Raw genomic sequence first — 26,405 nt, forward strand, 5'->3', positions numbered from 1 at the left:
AACTCTTTATTTTATTTATATTAGACTAGCAGCGTTCACCCCGCTTCGCTGCGGTCACCCCGGAACGCAATAAACTTTGTTACTTAGATAATTTTTACTTTTTCGCTTTCAAATTGCAGTAAATGTTAACATTATAGCGCCTGTCATTTATGTTAACCCGCCGAGTGACACGGTCATGCGGGTTGCATATAAATACGTTTATTTTTATACCTATGATGAACTAACAAAGGATTTGTACGTTATGGACACTTGAATGGTCAATTATCTCAAGACACTGGTAATTAAAAATTAAAGTGATATGATAAAAACCATCTAGGGTCCAAATCCTAATAACCCCCCAAAAATGAAAGAAATTGGTTCAGCCGTATTAGCGTGATGAGCTAACAAAGGATTTGTGCGTTCTCTTTTATATAATAGATGATCAAATTCGGGAATACTTAACAACAAATAATTTATTGGATTCAATCTGGTTTTCGATGTAATCAAAACACATGCACTACTAGGGTTACCACCCTTCCGGGTTCCACCCGTACATTTCGGGAATTAAACAATACGCCAACAATTCGTCCTGAGTCCGGAGCAACATCTACTCCGGGCGCCAAATGTCCGGGAATATGAAAATTTATAGCCTAAATCTACGTTTCATACCTGTATCATAACACGTAAGCCGTAGTGGTTCAAACAAGCACTACCGAATATTTTTATAATTCTTGTCTATTCATTTCCTGCTTCAGAAATTGTAAATACCGCTAACTTTTTATAATAAATTAACTGTTTTGTACTCTATTCGGAGGTTTATTATGTGGTTGGCACCACTAATTCAAGCTCGAAATCAGGAGCGTCATTTCAGATTTTGCTTGGGGGGGGCAAGACCCCTTGATTTAAGTAAAATTTCTCGTTTTTCACTGATTTACTACTATTCTTTTGATAAAACCTATATAAATCTCAAACTCAGGGGGGCAATTGCCCCTTCCTGCCCCCCCTAAATGACGCCCCTGCTCGAAATAGGTTTTCTTTCTTCCCATTTTGTGCCACAACGAAACCTACTTTTCGTTATTGATTGTAATTGACAGAAATATAGAAGCAACAATTTATGTCATTATTTTTCTAAACATGGAATCTCTTTGAAAACGAAATGACGTCAGTATTAAGCTATTAAAATACATCTACAATTGTAAGAAAATTCAGAGATGGATAGTTTAAGATGGATAGTTTGTTTGGGTGTTCATGAGTTTGTGTAAAGTACGACGGAAAGTGTTAAACAAAGGTTGGAAGACTAGTTTTTAAATGTTGTTTGTTTTAAACGTGAGTCCTGATAGTAAAATTGCTTCAGTGAAACTACTGTTGAAATTTCGCCTTCTAATTAGGTATACGTCTTTCAGTGAACAGCAGTAGGCCTATTACTACATCTTGTTCACGATTTATGTAATGTTTTGCATGTCTATCCTTTACTTGACTTCAATTTTTTATATGTCCGGTATTTCTCCAGATGAAAGGTGGTAACCCTATCCACTACGCTAGTAAATGTAACGAATAATATAAGATCGGCTATTGATAACAGAAAACTGACGCTCTTTACTCTACTTGACTATAGTAAGGCATTTCAAACGATTGATTTTGACATATTACTTCAGAAATTATCATTATTGTTTATTTTTTCTGAATCAGTGGTTAAATGGTTTCACTCTTATATTCACCAACGTTAACAAAGAGGATCACAAAACGACATGGCATTGTATCTACAGTGGAGTGCCACAAGGTAGCATACTAGGTCCTCTTCTTTTTGACCTTTACATTAATGATCTCCACAATTCTCATATATTGTAAATATCGTATTTACGCTGCCGATTTTCCTGTGCTTCTTTTCCCCATCAAGATATTAATAATGCGATTGAGAAAATAAATAGCAAATTAAACAAAATCAGCGACTGGTCTACGGCTCACGGGTTAAAATTAAATGCAATAAAATCGCAGTGCATCTTAATTAACTCGGCAAGAATTCTCTCTTCAATTAATATTTATCAGCTCCCAAATATAAAATTGTCTAATATTGTTATTCCATTTTCTACAAATGTAAAAAAAATTGGGAGTCATACTAAATTAAAATCTGTCCTGGTCAGATCAAATAAATGCGGTTTGTGAGAGAGCATTTGGTACCTTGCATACATTAAACCGACTAAGAAATTTCTTACCAGTATCTCCGAAGATCAAACTTGTCGAGGTACTCGTGTTTCCACATCTTGATTATTGTGATAGCTTATTCTGATCTCTTCCCGAAAATCAATTAAAGCGCTTGCAAAAACTGCAAAATGCTTGCATTAGATTTGTATTCAATTTAACTTAGAGTGAACATCTCACAAAGAAGAAATTTACATAATCTTACCCTATTGTATAAAATACTACGTCAGAATCATCATACCTAACATGTAGATATTTATATTTATCAGAATTTCATAATAGAAGCACAAGATCCCAAGATAATTCCTTGCTCTCCATACCCAGTCACAATTTTGATTCATACTCAAAATCCTTCACAGTAAGTACTACACACCTCTGGAACAGTTTACCTCAATTAATAAACAATATTTCAACAGTTGCCAAATTAAAAAAAAAAAAAAATCTGTAAATTCGCTTCTCTTAAGCAAAGGTAAGGATACGAATAAAACATGAGCCATCTTCGTATTACCAGATTATTAATTACCAATGTATAAATACACGGGCAATTAGTAATCCATATTAATTTGTACAACTTACATACTGGATGTCTCAAAAGTCCCCTGACATAGGGTAACTCTGTTATTATCAGGGTTACAACAAAATGTTAGAGGGGAACCATCTCCAAATATGATGTTTTCAATCTAAACTAAATATTTTTTAAAAAAAAAATCGGACCAGGCGTTTGGGCTATGCATTCTTTATGCGCCCAATGTTCAATGAAAATGCAACGTTGTCATTTATTTGGACCCACAACTGAATAAAGTTACTGTCTTTTACACTAACGAGTCGATGGCCAGCCTCCCCCATTCACCGTACTCTTACAAAATTTAACCACCTCCCCTCCCAGTCCCTCTATTAATGGCAATTGCATTTTCATTTCGCATTGGGCGCATAAAGAATGTACAGCCCAAACGACTCGTCCGATTAAAAAGAAATCTCTACTTTAGATTGAACATATTTGGCGGCGGTTTCCTCTCTTACATTTTGTTGTAGCTCTGATATCAAAGTTACCCTATGTCAGGCAGGAGCGGATCCAGGATGGAATTCTGGGGGGCGCTTAGTTGTAATACTGCTACTTTGAGCTTGTTTTAAGAGCTCCAAATTCTAGGATATATAATAAGAAAGTTTCTTCTTTGGTGGGGCGATTGATGACCCCTGATGTCAGGGTACTTTTGAGACACCTTGTATATATTCACATTTCTAGTACAACTACATACAATATTTAATTTATGTTTCTCCATGTTATTTTTATTTCAGATTGTATTAATACATAAACGTCTTTTTTGTTTCCTCTCTTGTATATTATTTTCAATTTTTGTTTTAAAATATTTAACTTTTTTAAACTTAAGTAGCATATTCTTTTTTATGTGGTTGAAATACTTTTCTTTTGCAATTGTTAATACTTTCGATGTATAGTTTTTTTTTTTTTTCAAATAAAGTAGCTATGTATATGGTTAAGTACTCGGAGAAGGCTACAGAACCTTAACTTAACCACGTAAAAGAAGTCATAAATAAATAGATAAATAAATAATTTGCATTGATTTTTAAAAAAAATCTCAGCTTACGTTCTTATGTGCCTTATGCAGATTCGTTCCGATGCGTGATTAGTGCACTACTAAAGAATTCGACTAATATGTTTCGTGCAGTAGTTAGTCTTTTAGTAAGATGCTAATCATACGTTGGAACGACTCTACATTAAGCCCTACGGCTCCAAATTTAGCGACTTTTTACCCAAACTTTAGTGATTTCATCTCTCATTTAGTGAAATTTTGCTAAGCGTTTCGGCAACAATGATGTTGATTTGGGAAACATAAGAAGAGCGACTAAGCGTGTTAGTTCAGTGAGTGAGTGAGGAAGAGTATTTTTGGCGTGAAAGAAAAGCATTTAATATGAAATATTCGTGAATAATATGCCAATTTTGAAGTTGCTGTGACGTAGGAGAATACTTGAAATAAGTATGTAATTGTAGGAATCATGACTAAATGTAACTTGCTTTATAACTACAAGGTGACAGGTATTGTCTATCTGATCTGAAATGTTTTGGAATCAAAACAGATCGCAAATAATCAGCTTTAGTGATGAATACGTTCTGATTTTAATATAATGAAAATGAGGTAACTGATTTCAGGGTTTAGATTGAGAATAGCTAACGTGTAAACATGTGCTAACGTGTGTATATTATTTCACAAAGAGAAGCTATGGAACTTGCTATGCGAGATTTAGATCAATACTAATAAGCAAACATGTAAACAATAAACATGACTGTAGGCCTACTTCCCCAGTATAGGTATCCACGCATGATTTTATGATGTACTTCTTCGGTGAGAAAATACACTACTAGTACCTTATAAATTATTTCGTGCGGGGAGAGTGTGAAAAAACACCAACCTGTGTTAATTTCCACCAAAAATTGCGAATTGCATCTAACCGTGTCAGCACAGAAGCGTAGTAGGTAACCGAACGTGGATACGTCCATAGGGAGCAGGTGCGTCAGCGACGTTGGTTGTACGTAAACTGCGATATTGGAAAACTCACCTTATATATTTCTTCTGTACATTTTGAAAATCTGCTGCCGCATGCTAGAAGAAATTAAACACTTGTGTTACATCGGAACACTGACTTCATAGCATCTGATTTAATCTTGACTTCCTTATACAGTAGCTAATGTGTGAATTTAAGCATACTTTTGTATTACATATTTCTACATAGTTAGGCAAGCTGTAGGTAAGATGTCCATATGTTTTAATTACATATACCGGTAAATTCCTGTTTCGGCTTGTGTATAGCCCGCTCCTCCCAGTTCTTTGTCCCCGGAACTAGAAGAGTCACTACTACTATTATTGGTACTATCTACCACCACTACTGTTACTACTACTTATACTAAGGCTTCCTTACCACAAGATTTACATCTTGAATCATTATAAGATGCGATTCCGATTCATTATGAACTAACATGAATCGTTAGAATCACTATGATTCGTTGAAAATCACTGGGGGGAGCGGGCTATACTCAATCCCCTGTTTTGGAATAATAATACCTAAATTGGGATGGCACCAGCATAATTGCCATGTAAGCCTTCGTAGGGAAAGTACTATATAGATACCAAGGTATCTTAAGATTTAAATTACACATAGCGTCCGTCTCTGCGCCGTAACTTCCTTTCCTATTCTCCTGGCTTCGCTCCCTGACACCACTACATATTGTGTTACGAAACAAATTGTATTAGTGCAAACATATAATATATTTAATGTATTTTAAAAGGCTCTGTTGATGAAATCTAACGTTCCGCCATGTGGATTAGTGATCCCATTCATTGTTCCGAAAACAAGTGGTTTGAAAACATGAAAAATTCTATAAAGAAATCACACCTATTTGATGAAAGGTACTAACAAATATACTTACGTACATGGCATTCATAAAATAACTTCTACTTGCGTAATTGTATGGACACTACATGCGGAAGTAGACTGTAGTTAAAACCAAAGCATTAATCGTAGAAGAAATATAATAATTATTTTGAAATTATTATAACTTCATTCTTTATTCAGCATTTGCTCTGAAGTTGGTCCTCCGCCTAGTTTTTGGGTAAAACCGTATTAATTGGTTCGTTTCTGCACCAAAATTTAATATTTAAGTCATATAGTATTGCCGAGCGAGCGTTAGCGAGTGAAGACGGTTTAGAGTTTTCTGTCTTTATTACAGCTAAATGGGAAGAAGGACCAGTGTTCTAGAACCTGGGCCGCCATGTTGGTTATATTACTTTCCGTTACATTGAAAAGTATAACTGTCCCTACGTTTCTTGACAGTTATTTGCTTACCGCATTTTCTACAATATATTTTTAGATTTATTAAGCCATGACTTTTACTTATTTTTGATAGATTTTCCTGATTATCACCAGCCATGTTTACAAAACAAATGCTCATTACAGTTCCATAATCCTACCATGAAGTAACCTTGCGCCAAGTAGTTCCCTCAGCTTGCCAAATAGTTCCATGTTTAGAATCGTTTATACAAGAAAATAAACACAACTTTCGCTCTTCTTATATATTATCAAGCACACAAACAAGCAAGTTATTAATTTCTTCCCGGTGAATTTTCAAAATTTTGCTAGAAACGGACGACTAACTTTGGAATTTAACCCCTTTTATTCATACTGCATAAACAACTTCATGTGATTTATTATGTAAATAGAACTTGGAATTGACTGCTGCAATTGGAAGGTGTATGCGCAATTCGTCATTCAGGACTTAATTATTGCAAAGCCCTTCTTGTTGGTCTAATGGTTAACGCGTAGCCTTGGTGATGAACTCCAATAAACAGTAGATAATTAGACCGTGGTTTTCAAAGTGCCTTTGTAAGAAATGTTTTTATGTTTAAGAAAAGATTTTCATTGTGATTTCTTTGTGTTAATGATGTTTTAAATGTTTTTCTCATCTTTTTTGCTTAAAGTGTGTATTTTTTTCAAACAATCAATTTTAATGGTAAGTCTTTACTTTGACTCCAACTGTGACTTTAATCGGTTCTTATAGGTTCAGTTACTTCCTGGAACTGTTTGTGCGTGAGTCACTTGTTAGAACTGTTCGTGCCTTTGGTGTGACGTCTTAGGTCATATTTTTCCCACTAGGTGTCTGTGTAGTCATATGGTAGTTGGTTAGTAGTCACATGTTCTGTGTGCATGTATATGTGTGCTGCTGTTTGTGGCATGCGAGAAGCGCGTAATTGAATTGGTTGAATTGAGTTAGAGAAAACCTATCGTAGTTGTGGTCTAAAGTGAAGATATTTTCGACGTATTGTAAAAGTGGACGTTTATTGGTTTCTTGTTTGTAATAATAGCAAGTGTGCTCGGTTTAATAAAACGACGTGTGTGCGGAAAGGAACATTTTTCAGTAATGTTGAGTATTGTGCATGTGTTCTTGGTATCTTATTTTTTCGTGTGTGGAATCAGCAGTTATGAGTTCATTATTCATGAGTGTTCTCCTATGTCGAAATGGTGAGTGTTTTCTTTTTTTAATTCATATTATTTTTATTCTTGATTTGTTTTGCATTTGAGTATTAGGCAAAGTATTTGGTTTGCTGCTGCTTGTCCTATTGTCTTGTTGAGATGTATTTTTTTTTTCTTTGTCATGCACTGATTTATGATTAGAGACGAGTGTTTTTTTTTAAATTTTTCCCTAATTATCTTAGCTTTATAGTAGTGGTGTGATTATTTATTATTATTTTGGATGTTTTTATGGTACTTGAGCGGGGGGTTCGGGGGGCGGTAGCCCCCCATTTAGATCTCAAAATTCATAGTCACCGCTTCACCTGAATTGATGTTTAGTAACATTGTGGCCCTTGTACTTATAGTATAATTCTTAACATCGTATAGTAACATTGTGGCCCTTGTACTTATAGTATAATTCTTAACATCGTACATTACTTTCACTGTGTTAGTAATTGTAATCGATTCATGTGATCCGGTTCCGGGATTAGTTTAGGAATGATTCCTAAACTGTTCCGGGAACCGGATCACATGAATCGGTTGAAGTCACAGTTGGAGTCAAAGTAAAAATTTGCCATTTTAATTTTAGATTGATATAATGCGTGAATCGAAGGTGGGTCATTCCATTTCAAATCATCCACAGAAACAGGCATTCTGCACCCGACCATCTCAGAATTGAATGAAAATTGGTAGACTGATAGATTGTTGGATCCTGATTCCAACGAGCCCAACGGTTTTGAAATCCGTCCACTGGTTCAAAAGTTATTAGCTTTTGAAATTTAAGCTTAAACTGCAAAAAAGCAGTCGCGAATCGCGTTTTTTGCTTCAAGGTCATAGAGGGAAATGGGCATAACTTCCTTTGTAATAAAGGTAGAGCCATGATTTTTTTAAAAATTTTGAACTCATGTAATTTACTTTCAGGTAAAAAAAAGATTGAGTTGTAATTCCTTCAATGGAATTTATTATGAGTGCTAATGCACAAAAAAAGGAGAGTTGAAAAAGACTAACGTTTTTTAATCTTTAAGTTCCCATAACTCATGAGCCCCACTTCCAATTTTTATGATTTCTTTTTTAAAAGATAGCTGACAACATGTACAATAATCTCAATGAAAAAAATTGATGGGATCTCTAAAGGAACACACGAAAAAAATAAAAACTGAAAATTCCTTATTTTTTTATAATGAGATGAATATAGGCCTAGTTAATTAACGTAAAATAGGCCTAAATAACCACATTCCTTGTTAATAATGCATTAAAAATAGTACTAAATGTTCTTAGCAATGTCCACTACTTACACATCACACTGCAAGAAACTTGTAATAGAAACACATAAATGTTGCTTAAAAAAAAAAAAAAAAAAAAAAAAAAATGTTCAAAGTGTAGGCTACTTACACTCTAATGCCTTTACACATATTCTGCCCATTTTTTTGTCCCTAATTTACTGGAAGTATCTGACAGCTTATATGTTCTTTCTGTAATGGTAGTGATATCCACAAGTATTAATATGTTGGTGAAAGGTACAGGGCATGAGTCCGTATTTGACGGCCAGTAAAAAGAAGGAGATGGCCTATGAGGGTGCATGAACAGGACATCAGCATCTCCTTCATCTTCCTGAACTTTTGTTATGATTCCAATAAACCAATTACCCATATAAACACATGCGCAATAGCTATTCACTGACACTGTTGCCATAGGAAGGTCTATTGACAATGTAAAACTGGATGTAACACTGAAATTCTCATCACTGCTTAACATTTTAACACCTATCTTCATCTCTGAAATGTGTTGAAAATAGTGCAGACTTCTAGTGCCAGGAATTGTTCATGCTGCCGTGAATCTCTTCTTCAGTTCTTCTCGAATGGGAGGCATATCTTCTTTTGCTACGTAATAAAACAGAACACCTTTTATGTGATCTCGACAGTATTCATACATGGCTGCTGTATTCATGATATGTCCACTTACAGTCCTTTGTAGACTTGCTTTTGTGACAGAGCGCTTGATAGTTTCTCCAATGCCATTGCAAGGCGATTTGCCATGGCTTGTTGCGAAGAATAACCACTTTGCTTTCAAATTAAAGTCTTCCTCATGATGGCACAGATTCAAGACGATTTGCAGTTCTTCTACTGACCCGCACAACCGTCTGTGAAATATACTCAACTTCGACCACTTTTGGAAGTTCGTTTCTGATATACACTGAGAGTAGCCGTTGTGTCTCGAAGACCATTGGAACATCATGTTCCAAATCATCGCTGAGAATGGAGATATTCTTGTGTTTGAGAGTTCCGTCTTCTTTGTAATAAGTAACGCATGTGTGTAGAGTGTGTAGAGTAATATGGGATGAAAATAAATGTTAGAAAGACAAAAACCATGGTGATTGGAACGAAGGGGTCTGTGTCAAATACAAAAGTAGCAGGGGAGAAAATAGAACAAGTGAATAGTTTTCGATATCTGGGTAGTGTTCTTAGTAATAACATGAAGTGCGAACGTGAAATAAAAGCAAGGATAGGAATGGCGAAAGAAGCCTTTAGGAGGAAGAAAAGTCTGTTTTGTGGGACCTTGAATAGAGAGTTGGGAAAAAGACTCATAAAGTGCTTCGTGTGGAGTGTTGTACTGTATGGGGCGGAAACGTGGACATTACGTAGTGATGAAAATCGACTGGAAGCCTTCGAAATGTGGGTGTGGAGAAGAATGGAAAGAATTAGTTGGGTCGACCGGAAAACGAATGAGAGGGTGGGTGAGAAAAGAACACTTTTAGATAGTATTAGGAAGAGGAAGAGAAACTGGATGGGACATTGCCTAAGAAGAGATTGTATTATGAGGGACGTCCTAGAAGGTATGGTGGCGGGAAAGAGAGGGAGGGGGCGAAGGAGACTACAATTAATGGATGATATTAAAACCGAAAGATCATACGCGAAGACGAAGAGGTTAGCGGAGGACCGTGGAGCATGGAAGCTTCACAGCTGCAGCAATAAAGGCAGAATACCTATGATGATGATGATGAATTTACTGAATATGAATTTTTAAAATAGTTGTGCTTTAAATAATGAATTAATAATACTGGTGGTGTAGCATTGATTTACATCCCATAAGCTTAATTTCTAACACTATATTTCTTTATTTGGGACCTATTCCTGGAGAACAGTTTTCCTCATGGAACCTCTTTAAGACATCTTCTAACATTTTCTTCACACACATTGCGAACATACTGTTTAGGTAGCAAAAATTGTAAGGATTTTGTGTGCTATTGGCTTTTCTCTGATTGGAATTCTGAATTTAGAGAATTTTATTTTTTTCTGTGTGTTCCTTTAGAGATCCCATCAAAAAATGGGCAGAATATGTGCAAAGGCATTAGAGTGTAAGTAGCCTACACTTTAAACATGTTTTTTATTAGCAATATTTATGTGTTTCTGTTACAAGTTTCTTGCAATGTGATGTGTAAGTAGAGGACATTGCTAAGAACATTTAGTACTATTTTTAATGCATTATTAACAAGGAATGTGGTATTTAGGCCTATTTTACGTTAATTAACTAGGCCTATATTCATCTCATTATAAAAAAATAAGGAATTTTCAGTTTTTATTTTTTCTGTGTGTTTCTTTAGAGATCCCATCAATTTTTTTCATTGAGATTATTGTACATGTTGTCAGCTATCTTTTAAAAAAGAAATCATAAAAATTGGAAGTGGGGCTCATGAGTTATGGGAACTTAAAGATTAAAAAACGTTAGTCTTTTTTAACTCTCCTTTTCTTGTGCATTAGCACTCATAATAAATTCCATTGAAGGAATTACAACTCAATCTTTTTTTTACCTGAAAGTAAATTACATGAGTTGAAAATAAAAAAAAAAAAATCATGGCTTTATCTTTATTACAAAGGAAGTTATACCCATTTTCCTCTATGACCTTGAAGCAAAAAACGCGATTCGCGACTGCTTTTTTGCAGTTTAAGCTTAAATTTCAAAAGCTAATAACTTTTGAGCCAGTGGACAGATTTCAAAACCGTTGGGCTCGTTGGAATCAGGATCCAACAATCTATCAGTCTACCAATTTTCATTCAATTCTGAGATGGTCGGGTGCAGGGGTGTGGATGAGGTGATGTGGAATGACCCAGGTGCTCTTTATTAGTTAACGTTTCTATGATTACTATAATTGATTTTTCAGTAGTAATTCACGTATTAAAACAATACGTTAAGATGTTCAGGAATTTCAGAAATCATTTCAACTTTTCATTTACTTGAAATTGTGATTCCTGAAAATTCCTTGCATTTTGAAGATTGCAACTCTCCCCTGAGGCCTTGTTCACGGAGGACAAAGTAGGAGTAATAAAAGCACGACAAGATAACACAAAGAAATTAATTCATCGCGTGAACAAAAGGACACAACTTTGAGTGCCGGTTCGTAGCGTGCCGCATTATCATTTGACGTGTGACCGGCAGCAATCAATAAGGTGTATCTGCACTGTATTACCCGATGAATTAATTCTTTTATACTTCTTTAATATTTTTATTACTTTTACTGGAATTTTTATCCTGAGTGTGCATTGCTATAAGGAGAGAGCCGAAAGCTTGAACATAGAAGGATATTGTTTACAGGAATGAAAATTCAAAGTAAGTGGGAGTGTTTTATATACACTTATGTATATAAATAATATGAATATTAAAATACTTTACCTTATTCGCATTGGTGTTTATTATTATCCGTATAATTTTGACGTCTGACGTGCCTCCTGACGTCTTCTTTCAGGCAATTGTACCTTGAAGTATCTAATTGAGTTGTGCTGTATTAATTTAATTCAATGTTTAGATCACTTGCAATCAGAGCAGTAACTCGGAACATGGGGCCATGTTTGCCATGAACTGTAATTATTCACATTTAACCTACATTCCGAATACAACAAAGTAGTCTTTTATGTAATCTCTTCGAGCTCGTGCGTCCTATACGATACAGACACGAAGCTGTCATTTTTCACTAATTGAATAGCTGAAGTCCCTGGGAAGATTGCTTTAGGTACATCGTACAAATTTAAGAAGAAAGACTGAATTGCAAATGAAGTACTGTATATTCAACTACTGTAGCAACGCTGGGTCTGGAGAGGATAATTTACATGTACTACCAAATTACACTGAAAAGAGGCATGAATAGAAAGTTTTACTAATTATCTCTAACATTTTAGTATTGATTTTTGTTGAATAATTTCACCATTTAGCTTTCAGCTCTGCCTTGGATCGTTGGTCAAGATGGATAAAAACAAACGAATTATCAAGGTATGTACAGAAACGGACTCAGTCGGTAAGAGAAATGCGAAAACCACCTTGTCTGAGGTGGATGTAGTGCTGAAGGACGTAGTAATCGTATCATTTCCATAGCAGATATGTAAAACAAGGCGTTTTTCTCATTCCTTTGCGTCAGTGAGTCCGTTTTAATTTTCTCTATTGCTTGATCTATTTATTCCCCCTTCCTCTTGCTATTCAGTCACCATGTTCAAGGTTCTAGAAGAGAACCGAAAGCTAGGCCTATATGGCATAAGAATTCCACAGGATCAAAATTATTTAGGATATACTGTGTAACCTAATTTAACCTGTGGGAAAGAACATACAGTGATATGTGTGGATGTCGACTACCCTCTGTTGGCTGGAAAAGCAACCAACTTAACGGATACTCAGAAATAGGGAAATCCTGAGTTGGAATCCTGCATCTGGCCAGTTTTAGACAGGTTTTTGCAACGTTGTTCCTCAACCTCAAGAGGAACAGTGACTTTAATATATAGGTCCTGGCCGAGTTCCTTCGATTTCTTCAGTTGTTAGTGCTTCTACTGTAAATGGCTTTCGGTCTTCATTTGGATCAGTGCAGGTAAATTGAATATCATTCACTGCTACGGTGGAAAGACGTACAGTTGTATCGTGGACATGGTGTTAGTTTTCGGTTTTTTTTTTTTTTTTTCTTCAATTGTCCTAGTTCTATAGATAGTGAAGCTTTTGTACAGTAACCTTTCATCCGTAAAATCCTTAATAAGTGTATTACATTTAAAGCTGCTTTATTCTTTCTCTTGTACTGACGTATCATGTATAAAAGTGGCTGTACATTAGTACAATACGTAACATACAACATGATGCACATTGTGTATTGTCTGTTTTTGTTTTAGAATGCCAGTGAGAGAGCCTTAATTTCGACGCATTACAGTAATTCAGATTCCACCTTAGATTATAGGTTCACGTGTCATATAGCTTCGTTGCTGGGAAAGGATACTAAATTCCAAACAACAGCAACAATCTGATCTTGTTTTCCCTGGCAGTAGGAATAAAGCAAAGAACTGCGAATTAACATACTTTATATGCTTATACGCAGTAGATTATTCGTGATAATAAATATGTATATTTACTTATGAGAAATTATGATAATGTTTTACTTCATTTTATGTTCGTTTTTGAATGATACATATACATTCAGTGCTTTATTTTCAGGAATCAGCAGATTAGAAATAATATGCTGGTGAGAATGAAGCACGAATAGTTTCGAGACGTTGAGTATATAACATTAAAAAAACGGAAAGCAAATGAGAAAAAAGTTATTGTGATTTTTGTACGACATATTGTAACCATAAAGTTTGATCATTTACGAAAATACATTCAGATTTGACTTTTGGGTAGTATAACTAGCTCCTGCTGTTACAAGGTTGATATTCACTTCATGGGTCAGTCACAAAAATTCTTGATTACTATCCGATGAAATCGAGCACTGACATTTACGCAGAAAAGACAATTGCATTGCTTTGATTGGAGATTTCGAATGCTTTTAATAATTATTTAAGAGTACAGTTGACGTACACTTATGTAATTACTTAGATATATATCAACGTACTGCGTCCAAATGCACTTTAATTTACTAAACTGTTTCAGCAAACGCTGTTGTCTTCGTCAGTAGCTGGGAAACTCACATGAAAGTTTTCTGCACTTCTTAGAATTTTATTTTGCACTTTTTCGAGTGCCCAATTGAAATATAATAAGGTTAATGTAAATGTAAATCGCTTGTCACACTAACAACTCTTCTGTTGTAACATCATATCGAATGTAGAACTAGTTTGGTAGAATTTTGTTCACTATTGGAAAACACTTGTGCTGTTATTGTTGCATTTTATAGCTTTACAAATGTTTACAAGGGATTTAGCTTACATTTACATTAACCTTATTGTGTTAACTAATGTTAACATCATTTAACAATTCTTTGAGATATTAAAAAAAATTATTGGAGTTTTGAAACACAAAACTTTTGTACGTGCTTGTACTGGAACTCAAAATACTTTCAAGACCTATATACAGCATTTATTTTTAAAAGATGTAGGAACTAGTAAATAGTAAACCTTAAAATACTCCATAAAGGATGTATGACGTGCTGGTTGTTTTTAAATTGTATGTCAGTAAAAGTGTTCAGAACTTGTGTAAATACTTCCCAAAAAATCGAAAAGGAAGGACAGGTCAGAACGGAACAAGACAATAACGCAGAAGAGACAGAATACTGATTCTTCGAGAAATGAGAATTTTCGCTGATTTAAACTTTTTATGTAAGTTAACCTTTTATTATAATTGAATTTGTCTTGTGTAAAAGAACGTATTTTCAATACTTCTCACGGAGGTCTCTCGACAGGCCTACCTGTAATCAGTACACTCAAATCTTTGTTCTTATATAAAATAATTTTCAAATAGTCAATTTGATATTTTTGAAATAGCAGACTAAAAGAGTGTACTTAATTCATATTCATTTAGAATATGTCAGCAATAATTGTAAGCTTTTGTATATCAATGTATGTATATCAATTTGAATTTCATTCTTTAACAAATTAACCTGGATTCGAATTAAATTCGACAAAATATTACTACTATACTACCACTGATGTCAAATCAACAAATAACTCTCTTTAATTAATCTATGCATCGAAACATAACTCCTTTCTATATATTAAAAAAAAAAAAAAAAAAAAAAAGCCGATACAGCTCTCCGGAGAGGAATCGAACCCCGGTCTCCCGCGTGAAAGAAGTGAAGAAAGGTCATGTGAGTTTCCCTGAGCTATTGACGAAAGTAACAGAGATTGTGGAAACTGTTTAATACAATTAAAGTGCATTTGGACGCAATTATTATAGTTTTTGATAATTACCTTTCTGGAGAAGCTAAATGAAGGTTGAATAGGTGAATAAACTCAATATTCCTAACTGCAAAGCTATAGTATTTAAAAGTAAACTTGTTTATACTCATTTAAATGTTGATAAATCTTACACATGAATGAATGTTTTACAGACCATCATGGATGACGAATATGATGATGATCGAGGATGGGATGGTGAAATGCAAGATGAGGTAAGTATCACTTTCTAGTTTCATATATGGAGTTCGTATCGTCAAAATACGTGTACAACCATTCCATTTTTGTAGGATTAGCGATGTTGAGTACCTGCTCCATCTTTGTTTTAGGAGGAGTTAACTATTTTCTTTGAGATGAAGTGGGATTTAATGATTTCTTCTCCAAGTGTAGTTAAATGCCTTTTTTTAAAAAAAAAAATAAATTTTGATTACGTTTAAATTTAATGTTAGATAAATTAAATTTGATGATTAAATATTAAAATTAATTATAAAGTCTTGCCATAAATATTTCCTCAAAGTTTTAAAAAAATGAAATCTTTGAGTTTTATGTCCCATGGTTATGCCGGCTAGGCTAAACGAGAGGGTGATGAGAAATGAATGAAATAGTGGAATGAAGAAACTGGGAGGAAACGGTAGAACCCCTAAGAAACCCAGGTACACGATGTTTGTCCACCACAAAGTTTACTTGGCGCGAGCTAGGATCGAACCAGGGACCCCACGCACCAGAGGTGAACGCTTTACCGCTGAGCCACCGAGCCCTCCCCCAAGTTTTACGTATATTGATACAAAACTGTTAGATATTTTAATATCCTAATAACAGGAGTTACATGGTTGCACCGTAAACAAAAATCACAAATAATTATTCAAAATGGCCACCATTAGCATGCACACAATTCTTAAGCTTTTGTGGCTACACATCAATTGCATTACACAACACATCAACTGGAAAATCTGCAGCTGCCTTCGAGGACACAGCTTTAAACTTTCAATATTGGGATGTCTCTTCTTCCATTTCCTAAGTCTTCAACCACAATTTGTAGTCCAAAGGATTTCGGTTTGGACAAGCAGAGGGCCATTTTGCAGTGGAAATGAAATCCGAAACATTTGCCTCCAGGCACTACTGGGTTGTTTGCGCCTTGTTTGATGGGGCTGAGTCCTGCTGGAAGCTCTAATTCTGTCCATGGAAGAGGGTGTTAGTGAGATTTTTGACTAGTCTCTCAAGCACTGTCTTCTGGTGCACTTTGCTGACGTTTGACCCCCCTTTTTTTCACAGAAATGGAGCTTCGTTGTACCCTCGTAGCTCACACCCCACCACACCATGATTGAGGCAGTATGTTGACCTCTCTGGATCGTTGAAGCGTTTTCACCAGCTTCTCTAGAGAATGTGGCGTATATCCTACCATCTTGTTCATTGAAAGTGTCCTCAATACTGAAAATCCTTTCCTCAGTGTATAGGATTCCACAGTACCCATTTGCGGCGTAACGCGTAAGTAAGCGCTTTGCTTTTAGGAACTTCTGGCGCTTCAGTTCATTTTTCAGGAGATGTTCTTTGCGTAGTTTGTAAGCACGCGGTCCCAAGACACCGCTTAACGTGTGAGAGACAGAGATTTTCGATATCTTTAGCTCACGAGTCATAACTGACTGTTTCCTAACTGGATTTCGTCACTGTTTTCACAAGTTCCGGTGTTGGTACTGTGCGTGGTCTTCCTTGCCGCGGGCGATCTTCCGCAGTTCCAGTCGCAACAAAGCGCTGGATTGTGGGGTAAACGATTTTATTTATTTTTTATTTTTTTTTATTTTAGTAATTTGCAACTTTTGGAGGGTTTTGAATATCTCCCCTGATGATTTGCCTACCTTTTGCAACGCTATCACGTCCGCACGATTTTCATACTCGGCCCATTCCATCTTGAACACTTACAGCTGACATACTTTTTACACTTCTTCAGCTCATCCAGCAATGACTCTCACTTCGCAACACTGCTCTTGACGTCACTTGTTTGCACGAGCGGAAGTGCAGCCACCCTGGAAAGTTGGGACAGTATTTGTGGTAAGACTATATATATTTCGATGCATTTCTTCCAAGGGGATATTCTACAAGTATTTTGGAACATTTTCACCTACATGAACCAGGGGGGGGGGGGTCACAAATCAATAGGTTTCTGAGTAATTTGCACGTATGTGTTTTCTTTGGTATTTGTCTGCTAACGAGAGGTGCTCGAGAAAGTTTTACTCTGAGCCACTTTTACATATCGTAGAGCGATGAAATTGTACATGTGTAATCCTGCATATCTATGTCGGTCATGTGGTAATGTACAGCTCGAAACTCTGCACTGTTGATGTGTTATAGGTCCGAAAGTAAGGTGTAGTGGTCCAAAATCCATTACTGCACCTCAGAAAGCAGCATGGCAACATCTCAGAAGTACTTGCCCCTAGGAAATGACCACATAGTTGGTAAGAGGTGGAATGAAGATGGTGTGTGGTCAAGAGTAAACGCGAACAATGACGGATTTCATAAACAGACTCATGCATCTGTCTGGCCAGCGTTGAACAATGAACGGGTGCGTTGTTTTCCAGGAGGAGGACATCTTTTGTCAACATGCCACGCTCTGCGATGTCACGGAATCCCGCAACGCACGCAGGAGTGAAGCATAGTATATCTTGGTATTTGTGATACCCTTTGCCTGGAAAGCAAGTAGTAATACCTCCTGCTGATCCCAAATAAAATCATCACTTTCGTTACTCAGAGTTGAACATGGACTCCCTTTGGTGGTGGTACGTCTTCACGCTGTCATTGGTTTGACTAGGTTTTCCCTGGTTTACTTCACTCCCACTAGACGAAGACAGGGATGGTACTTTCTAGAAGGCCAGGGTCAGTTCCTTCCCAAATCCTAGACTCACCTAAAAGACCGATGTGACCCCGGAGTTGGAGGTCTAAACCCTTCCTTGAGTCATTCTCTTGCACAAGTGCATAAATAAATAAATAAATAGCTATCGAATACATTGCTTTAATACCTTAAAACAAAATTACAACAATTGCCGTACCAAGTGCTACGATGGCAAGTGAATGTTATAATCTTTCTTCAAAGGTAAAAATGTAAACCTTGGAAAGTCATAACAAAATAACACATTTAGCACTATAGCACTAACAAAAGCTTGTGAAATATAGAAACAGAACGTGACATGCTGACAAAAGATGTCCGACTCCTGGAACACAACGCATCCGTTTTGCTCGAATGTTGGCCAGACAGATTTACGACCCTGGGTATGAAATCCGTCATAATTCTCGTTTTCTCTTGATCGCACACCATCTTCATTCCACCTCTTTCCAACCACGCAGTCATTTCTTAGGGGCAAGTACTTGTGCCGATGTTGCCACGCTGCTTTCTGAGGTGCAGTAATGGACGAGTATACCGTACTTTACTTTCGGACCTATAACACATCAACAGTGCAGAGTTTCGAGCTGTACATTACCACATGACCTACATAGGTATGCAGGATTACATATGTAAAATTTCATCGCTCTACGGTATGTGAAAGTTGCTCAGGGTAAAACTTTCTCGCGCACCTCTCGTTAGCCAACAAATTCCAAAGAAATCACACATGTGCAAATTACTCAGAAACTATTGATTTGTGACCCCCGGTTCATATAGGTGAAAATATTCCAAAGTACTTGTAGAATATCCCCTTGCAAGGAATGCATCGAATTACCAGTCACCCTATATATATAAGAAAATTTAATTTTCAAGGCGTAAGAGATATTTAAATAAATTAATTTCAGTTTATTTGAAAGACAGTAGAAAGATGATTCCTCATACAAACCAATTGGTTTAAAAAATAAAAGCAATTGTATTCAATGTTGTTAACATACTCTTTACTCATGATGCTACTTTACAATAGAGAAGTATACTAAACGATTATTAGTTTTTAATAGTTGCATTTGTACATGTGTAAATGTTGTTATCGGATATATTTTTATATTGTTTTTGGTGCTTTTCCATTCTGAACTTCAATTTAATTCGTGCATATTGAGCATATAGTGTAAGGGTAAATAAGTTCATTCGTCTGACTTCTTATATAATAAAGGTAAGAAATTTGAAATACTTTTTATGCCTCGGGCCACGACATTTTCTCTTTTTCCACAGTCAGTTTTTCTTCTTGATAGTATTTCTAATTTTAACGTATTGCATTGTGAAGAATTAACATTAGAAAACCTATTATTACCTTCCATTGTGGACATAAAAATCAAAAGAAACGGTTTCAGGACTTCTGTAGTAGCCTCTTTTTCAATATTTCATCTTCCGCAACGCTACTCAGTCGAATATAGTGGGTTATAAGTTCTGTCTATCCGTAAAAATTCATGCTGCAGTAGAAAACTCTTACCAGGAAATAAATAAATAAATATATCTTCATTTTCTATACCTTTAATTAACGAATTTACCTAGGTACAAAATGAGGATTGATTTTTTTTTTTTTTTTTTTTTTTTGCAAAAGTTTTCTGTTGAAATATAGTTTTTATGGATGGGCAGAACCTATAACCAGTTGTATAATAATAATAAAGAAATAAAGATACGTACCTTAGCGTATTTGAGTTTTAATTTAAGCAACGATAATTTCCATGTCCTACGGACATTTTCTTCTTCAACAGGTAAACTTTGAGTTCTGTGTTAAGCTGCTGAAAGTATACATATTGATCTTGTGGTTTCTTCATCTACTTGGAATGCTTAACTTTCCTAACCGCTCCGTAAATGTTATTGACACTCCCAATCACTAGTAAAACTGAGAGAATAAATAAATAAAAGATTTTCTATACCTAAAATTGCTTTAACAATTCTTTTATACTTTAAGAATTGAACTAAATAGGACAGTAGGTAGTCTTTTTTAAACTCAAAATTGCCGTTAGTATTTTCTGCTAATGACTGGGAGTATCAGCAACACTTTGGATTGTTTAGAAAAGTTAAGTATTTCTAGTGGGTGAAGAAACCATAAGATCAACATGTAAATTGTGAGTAGCTCAACAAATAACTCAGGATTTATTTGTTCAGAAGAAAATGTCAGTAGAACATGACGTTACCAACGCTTAAATTAGAAGTCAAATATGCTAAGGTACATTCTTCATTTCTTTATTATTTTACGTAATAGTGTGTTACACGGAAATGAAAACATTAACTTATTATGACCAATTGTATTTTACCGGGTGGTGTTCGGAATAAAATATAGTGAAAAAGGGGCCTTTGAAACCATTTGTGGTGATTTTATGTACAGGATGCAAGGTGATCAATTGTCAGTTCATTATAATTTTTATCTGCAGCGATACACGTTGCATTTAATTTTTTCGTTTTTTTTTTTTTTTTTTTTTTTTTAATTCTGAATGTGAAGTCATTACAAAGGAGCATATAGCATATAGGAGGTGTGTAATAGATATCACACTATTTATTCATGTGCATATTAAGTTCTTGGGTACATCTAAAGTTTATTTACAGTAAGCAAATTAAGAAGGAGCAGGTATTCTTTTCGAGCAGAAAGAAAACTATTGACTTACAGAAATCGTCAAAGTACTTGGTATGTTGCCTGCGCTAGTTACTTTTTGTATATTTTCTGTAATGTTTTGTTTTTAATTTTCCAGTCTGATATTGGAGAAGATGCGATTGAAAACCCACAAGAAGTACTTAAAGAATGTTTGGAAAAATTCAGTACACCAGATTACATAATGGAACCTGGTATATTCAGTCAATTAAAGAGGTTTGTTTCTTTTGTTGTACAATATTGAGTTCTGCATGAAGTTAATTAAAATAATTACGTATGAGGTGTAGTCTTCAGTGACCAGATAGGTAAAAATAGATTTGGCATGCAATGACATTATGCAATTGATGTTTGTCTGCTTAAAAAGATCCCTCCGAATAGATTCGTTGACCTCTCATCTTTTTCTACTGGATATTTGAGAAATTAGCAAAAGTTCTTCCTTTGGAGGTGGTCGTCTCTTTTTATTTCGGAAATGAATATTTTAAATTAATGAAAATTGTATACTCTTTGTATTTAATCACTGTAGTTGTTACTTTTGACTCGAATTCTCTATTCGTGCAAGAAGAAAGAATTGGACCTCGTACTAAAATAAGAAGTCGTTCGTTAGCTTTCAAATATCTAATCGAGGAAGGCGAGAGGAGCTCACGAAAAATATTCAAAAGAACATTTTTCTTATGGAACAATAAGATAAGTATTGAAATCTCTTAATTATAGCATAAATGACCTGATTAATACATTAACTGCCATAAGAGTTGAATTTAACTCACATGTAGTCATAACCCTGGGTTACATGAATCAAATGTAACTCGGACGTATATTTATCTTAGCAACCCAGTGGCACACAGGTGACTCACGCTTTCATACTGCAACAGTTAACGTAATCTGAGAGTTGGCGGGCCCATGGGTAAAATCCTGCAGTTGCTTCGTTAATTTTTTATTTTTATAGGTTGTTTTATTCTCGAAGTTCTAAATCTATTTTCGTAGTAGCCCTCGCTGCTGGTCTAGTGGCTAGCGCATGTGCCTTGGGTGAACGTAGTGCCAGATTCGATTCCAGGAAGGAGAACACAAATTTTATTTCACAATCATCCCCTTTCATTAATCATCCGTCTGTTGTAGCCTATAAAGGGCATAACCATGGGATGATAAACTCAGAATTCATTTAATTTTCATTTATGTTCGTAATGTAACACTGTGACCGCCCAGTGATATATTATGTTTTCTAGTGTGGCAGTCAATATGTTAGGCATTATCAAATTGGTTTTAAAAAGTATTAGTACAAATGTTGTTCTCTCTCTCCCTCCTTATACAGGGTGTTTCAAATTATCGACAGTCTTAGGGGGGTGATCCCTGATACCAAGAGGAAGACAGAAAGTATAGACCACCCTGGGTGGAAAAATGCTTTCTTTCAGCGCTATGACCAACCAAAACTTTGTCGGAAAAATGCAAAAACAGCAATAACTCGAGAACAAAATGTTGGATCGAAGTCGGGTAAAGGAGAATGTCCATTATTTTTAGTCGTAGATTGTACTAATTCACAATTTGGTGTTGTGCAGAGGCAGCGCGAGGGCGACCCCGAAAGAAACTGGAGATTTCCTCGGATATTTTATCAAAAGTTGAATGACGTAAACTAACAACACTCAAGTACCACATTTCAACGAATAAAAATTATTGTACACGTGTGTATCATTCAAGTTAAAATTCGAAAGAATGGGAGATACACATGTTAATGATTTACGATCGGTGACTCAGTTGAGAATAACTCCGATGGATACATTTCTTGAGTGTATGACTTATCATTTACGAAAAATATTGAAATATGTATGTTGCATGAAAATACTCAGCTTTTGTAAGTGTAATTATTAAGGATGGTTTGTACTTTACGAACCATCCACCACTTTTCTCATTTCTATTTTTTTTTTTTTTTTTTTAATTTTATAGAATCTGCCCTTTATATGTTTACATTGCTGAACTAATGCACTATTGAACTTCCTATTTGCACTATTGAACGATATTTTACGATCTCTTTTATGAGAGCGGTGTTTCTTTCACTCTCGTAAGACTAGAGGAAAATCACGTGAGATGGAGAAACACAGATAAGTCATATCTGTTCATTGAAGATCACACATCCCCATATCAAAAATCAGATTCTGTGGTACAATTATTGTGGAGTAGCGAATGTTAAAACATACCATGCTGAATCTAAGCGTTCTCCACATGTAAACTACATGATGTAATTCGATTTCTCCAGGCGATTGCTGAGTTCCCTAAAATCCCAAGAGCAGACGGTTCAAAAACTATATTTCACCCCTTTCACAAACTACATGATGCACGCGTTTATAAAGTTCGTCCTCCGCTACAGATTTTCACCCTTGGCTAATCTCGTTGTGTGCGCTGGTAAAGGTTTCTTCAGAACTCTCTGTAGAACTTGTGCACGTACCAGTCACATATAAAGTTGCCGTAGTAATCTTAATCATTTGACGATGAATTGCGGTTGTATTATTTCCTTCCGCTTGGAGAAATGGAATTATATCACATAGTTCTCACTTGGTGAGCGCTTGGATCAAAGCTCTTGCGCGCGCGATACTCCACAATGATTGAATGGCAGAGTCTGTCTTTTCGGCATGAGTGTTATGCGACCTCCAATAAACAGCTTTGGTTATACGCTTTTCGCCATGTCATGTGTTTCTCCTCTGGTAGCTTAGCGGAGGTTGAAAACAAAACCGTTCTCGTGCATATCCGATTGTTTTTTTCTCCTCTTAGTGTTGAAGCCTCAGCTGCCTTTTTTTTTGGGGGGGGGGGGGGGAGGAAGAAGGCGAGAAGCCCGTCTCTTTCTTTACCCAAATATGTAAAAGTTAAGAATCAGCGAAAGCATCAAAAGGGGGAGAGGACGAGCGTCCGCCTCTGGTGACAATGATCCCTCCTCAGCTCTGGCATATTGTATTCTAATGTAGATCAAGTAATACCTAGGTATAAAACTACCCTTTCTGGTATACCAAAATTTGCCACCCTCAAATTTTTCTGCTCTTTCGCTTGCCCTCAAGAAATTAAAGCTGGCATTGTCACTGTTAATCCTTCAATAAGTCCTTGTATCAATTTTTTCAAAGTTTAAAATACATTTCACTGAATATTTTAGTTATTGTGATACAATGAAGCAATCTATAAAACTCGGTTCACTATTGTTGACTTTCTGCCTCTCAGAATTGGTGTTAAAACGCCTGCTAAATGCTGTACATCGTAATGTGAAATACGCTAATACAAACGCGCCCAGTAAATATCCTCACATATTAATGTCTAGGCCATATCAAATATGAGTTGAAGCTATCTGTACAGTTTCTCTACGTAGTCTCCTGCCAGTACAACATATTTTTGCCATATGGCTATGAGCTTCTTTACTTTGGCACTGTGAGCACTCTCATGGCTGTATGGTTAGCGTACGCTGCTTCGGTCGGGAAGTCCTCGGTTCTACTGCCGGTGCTCGTGGTTCGGATCCAACAGGTAGGTCCACGTCTCATATAACCTCAGTGCTAAAAGGTACGCTAAATTTTAAATCAACTAACCAACTTCAGCATCATGAAAATGTATTTGCCCATCCTTCCTTCATTAGAAAACTGTCTAAATCGCTTCGTTATCTATGATACGACTAATAATGCTGAAAACTCATAAATCGAATATACTTGATGTCTTTTTACGCTACCTATGCAATTTACATCCTTTGTTGGCTTATTTTGCAGGATGATGTTTAAATGATTTCAACTTAATCAGTGGGATTAGTTCTTAAGTCTCAAACAAAATGCATCCATGTGTCGTGTAAATCTAAAGTCTTTACAATAGCTACCCTAAATCGCATACTTAAAGTTTAAGGGTGAATTCGGATTCAACCTAAATTAATAGGGAAGCTGCAAAGAAAGCACATGCTGCATTTCGAGATATAGCCTTAAAAAAATAAAAGTAATAAATAAATAAATTAAAAAAAAAAAAACTAGGAGAGCTCATTCTTTTGCTACTACGTGATTTCAATCTAAGCAATAGGACCCAGTGAGAAGCCTTAAAGAAAAAAAACATTCTTTTTATAAAAAGCTGGTAATTTGTTGTAAAATTTAACATTAATAAATTATGTAACAGCTTAGTGTCCAATTGCACTACACTATTTCAAGAATCTCTGTTGTCTTTATTAGTAGTAGTAAGTTGTTATATATTTTTTTTTATTAATTACATAAATATGCTTCAGGTCATATGCTTAAATAAGTATTTTCTTTAACATGATTTTCTGATCTTGAGAAAGTACCACTTTGGATCTAATTTCTGCTCTAAACAATAAAAATAATTCTTAGCATTTTATGTATTTACTTTTTGAGTTTTACATCCCATGGTCGGAGTCTTTAGGATAAAAGAAACAGTGAGAATTAAGTGATGAAATGAAATTCATGGTGAAAGTACAACGTAACACCCATGGTTTAAACGACAGAGATTCTGCAATCGCCAGCCTACTGCTTTAGTTTGACCATGTCAGCTGATAAAGTTATTGTTAAATCTCAGAGAAAAACTCTCTGCTTATCACCACAAATTGCAATGATCTTTGGGAAAACTACCATGAAGAACTATTTTGTAATCACATATATGTATCAATATATGCACGAACTTCCAATTTGTGGTTGATTGTATCCTATTTTACTCTCTCATTCTTCACAGCAAGAAACAAGCTCATTTCCTAAGACTCAGGGAAAGCACACGCCAAATTTCCTTAAAATAGAGTAATTTTTGTGGAAGGAATTGTGGAACAGGCACACACACACACGTTAATGCATGTTGAGTTGAGTAGTAGAAACTCACTCACATTCTCTTCAGTACATAACTTTAAGAGCTAAAACAACCGTTTTAAAGTGGACAATATCTGTCCGTGGGTTTTCTTGAAATTCTCCGTTTTCTCCCACATTCTCATTTCACAATTCTTTCAGAATCATTTGCTTTAATTAACTATCCTTCTCCTTTAGCCTACAGTGCATATCCGTGAGACGTAAAAGTACAGATTTTATTTTCTTAGGTCAGGGGTTTCAGAAAATACAGTGATTTAAGTTATTAGTCACTGATATTTCGCATAGTTATGTGTTTTGAGTGCAGAACGTGGAGCGAAATTTAACAAAGAGAGAAAGAGTGAATTATATCCTGTATATTTCCAAATTAGTTTTCTTAGCTGAAATTCATACATATCTTTTCTCTAAATGAAAGTATCCATCGTATATAAGCAAATATAATCCTTTTAGTTAGTGATTACTAATTTTTACATTCATGATCATAGAATTATGTGTTTTTATGTAGTGTCAAGACACAGAAAATAAAACGGCTAACACTAACAGCTCTGAAGGAAGGAAAAATGTAAAATGTAGCTTACAAAACGCACAGGATATAGTACTACTAACCTAAAAATATATGCTTTATATGTATAGGTATTTTCAAGCTGGCGGAAATCCTGAACAAGTTATAGAACTCCTTTCCCACAATTATAGCGCTGTGGCTCAGATGGCTAATCTTCTGGCAGAGTGGCTGATATTAGGCG

General features: G+C 35.6%; 1 protein-coding gene across 3 annotated transcripts in view; it reads left to right on the plus strand.

The window, feature by feature from the left end:
- The first annotated feature begins 4,014 nt into the window (after window positions 1-4,014).
- The window catches only part of TH1 (negative elongation factor complex member TH1), an 80,434-nt gene continuing 58,043 nt past the window's right edge, over window positions 4,015-26,405 (plus strand). Inside the window, exons 1-5 of one of the 3 annotated variants that reach the window (XM_081745111.1) lie at window positions 4,019-4,172; window positions 12,405-12,462; window positions 15,488-15,547; window positions 20,955-21,070; window positions 26,296-26,405. In XM_081745111.1, coding sequence (XP_081601237.1) covers window positions 12,436-12,462; window positions 15,488-15,547; window positions 20,955-21,070; window positions 26,296-26,405 — 313 coding nt within the window. In that variant the 5' untranslated portion in view covers window positions 4,019-4,172; window positions 12,405-12,435. Of the gene's footprint in view, window positions 4,173-12,404; window positions 12,463-15,487; window positions 15,548-20,954; window positions 21,071-26,295 lie in introns of all 3 variants that reach the window. The other 2 variants (XM_081745116.1, XM_081745123.1) reach the window with 2 other exon arrangements.

This window comes from Thermobia domestica, chromosome 2, assembly GCF_964235325.1.
Source record: "Thermobia domestica chromosome 2, izTheDome1.hap1.1, whole genome shotgun sequence".
Taxonomy (NCBI): Eukaryota; Metazoa; Arthropoda; class Insecta; order Zygentoma; family Lepismatidae; genus Thermobia; species Thermobia domestica.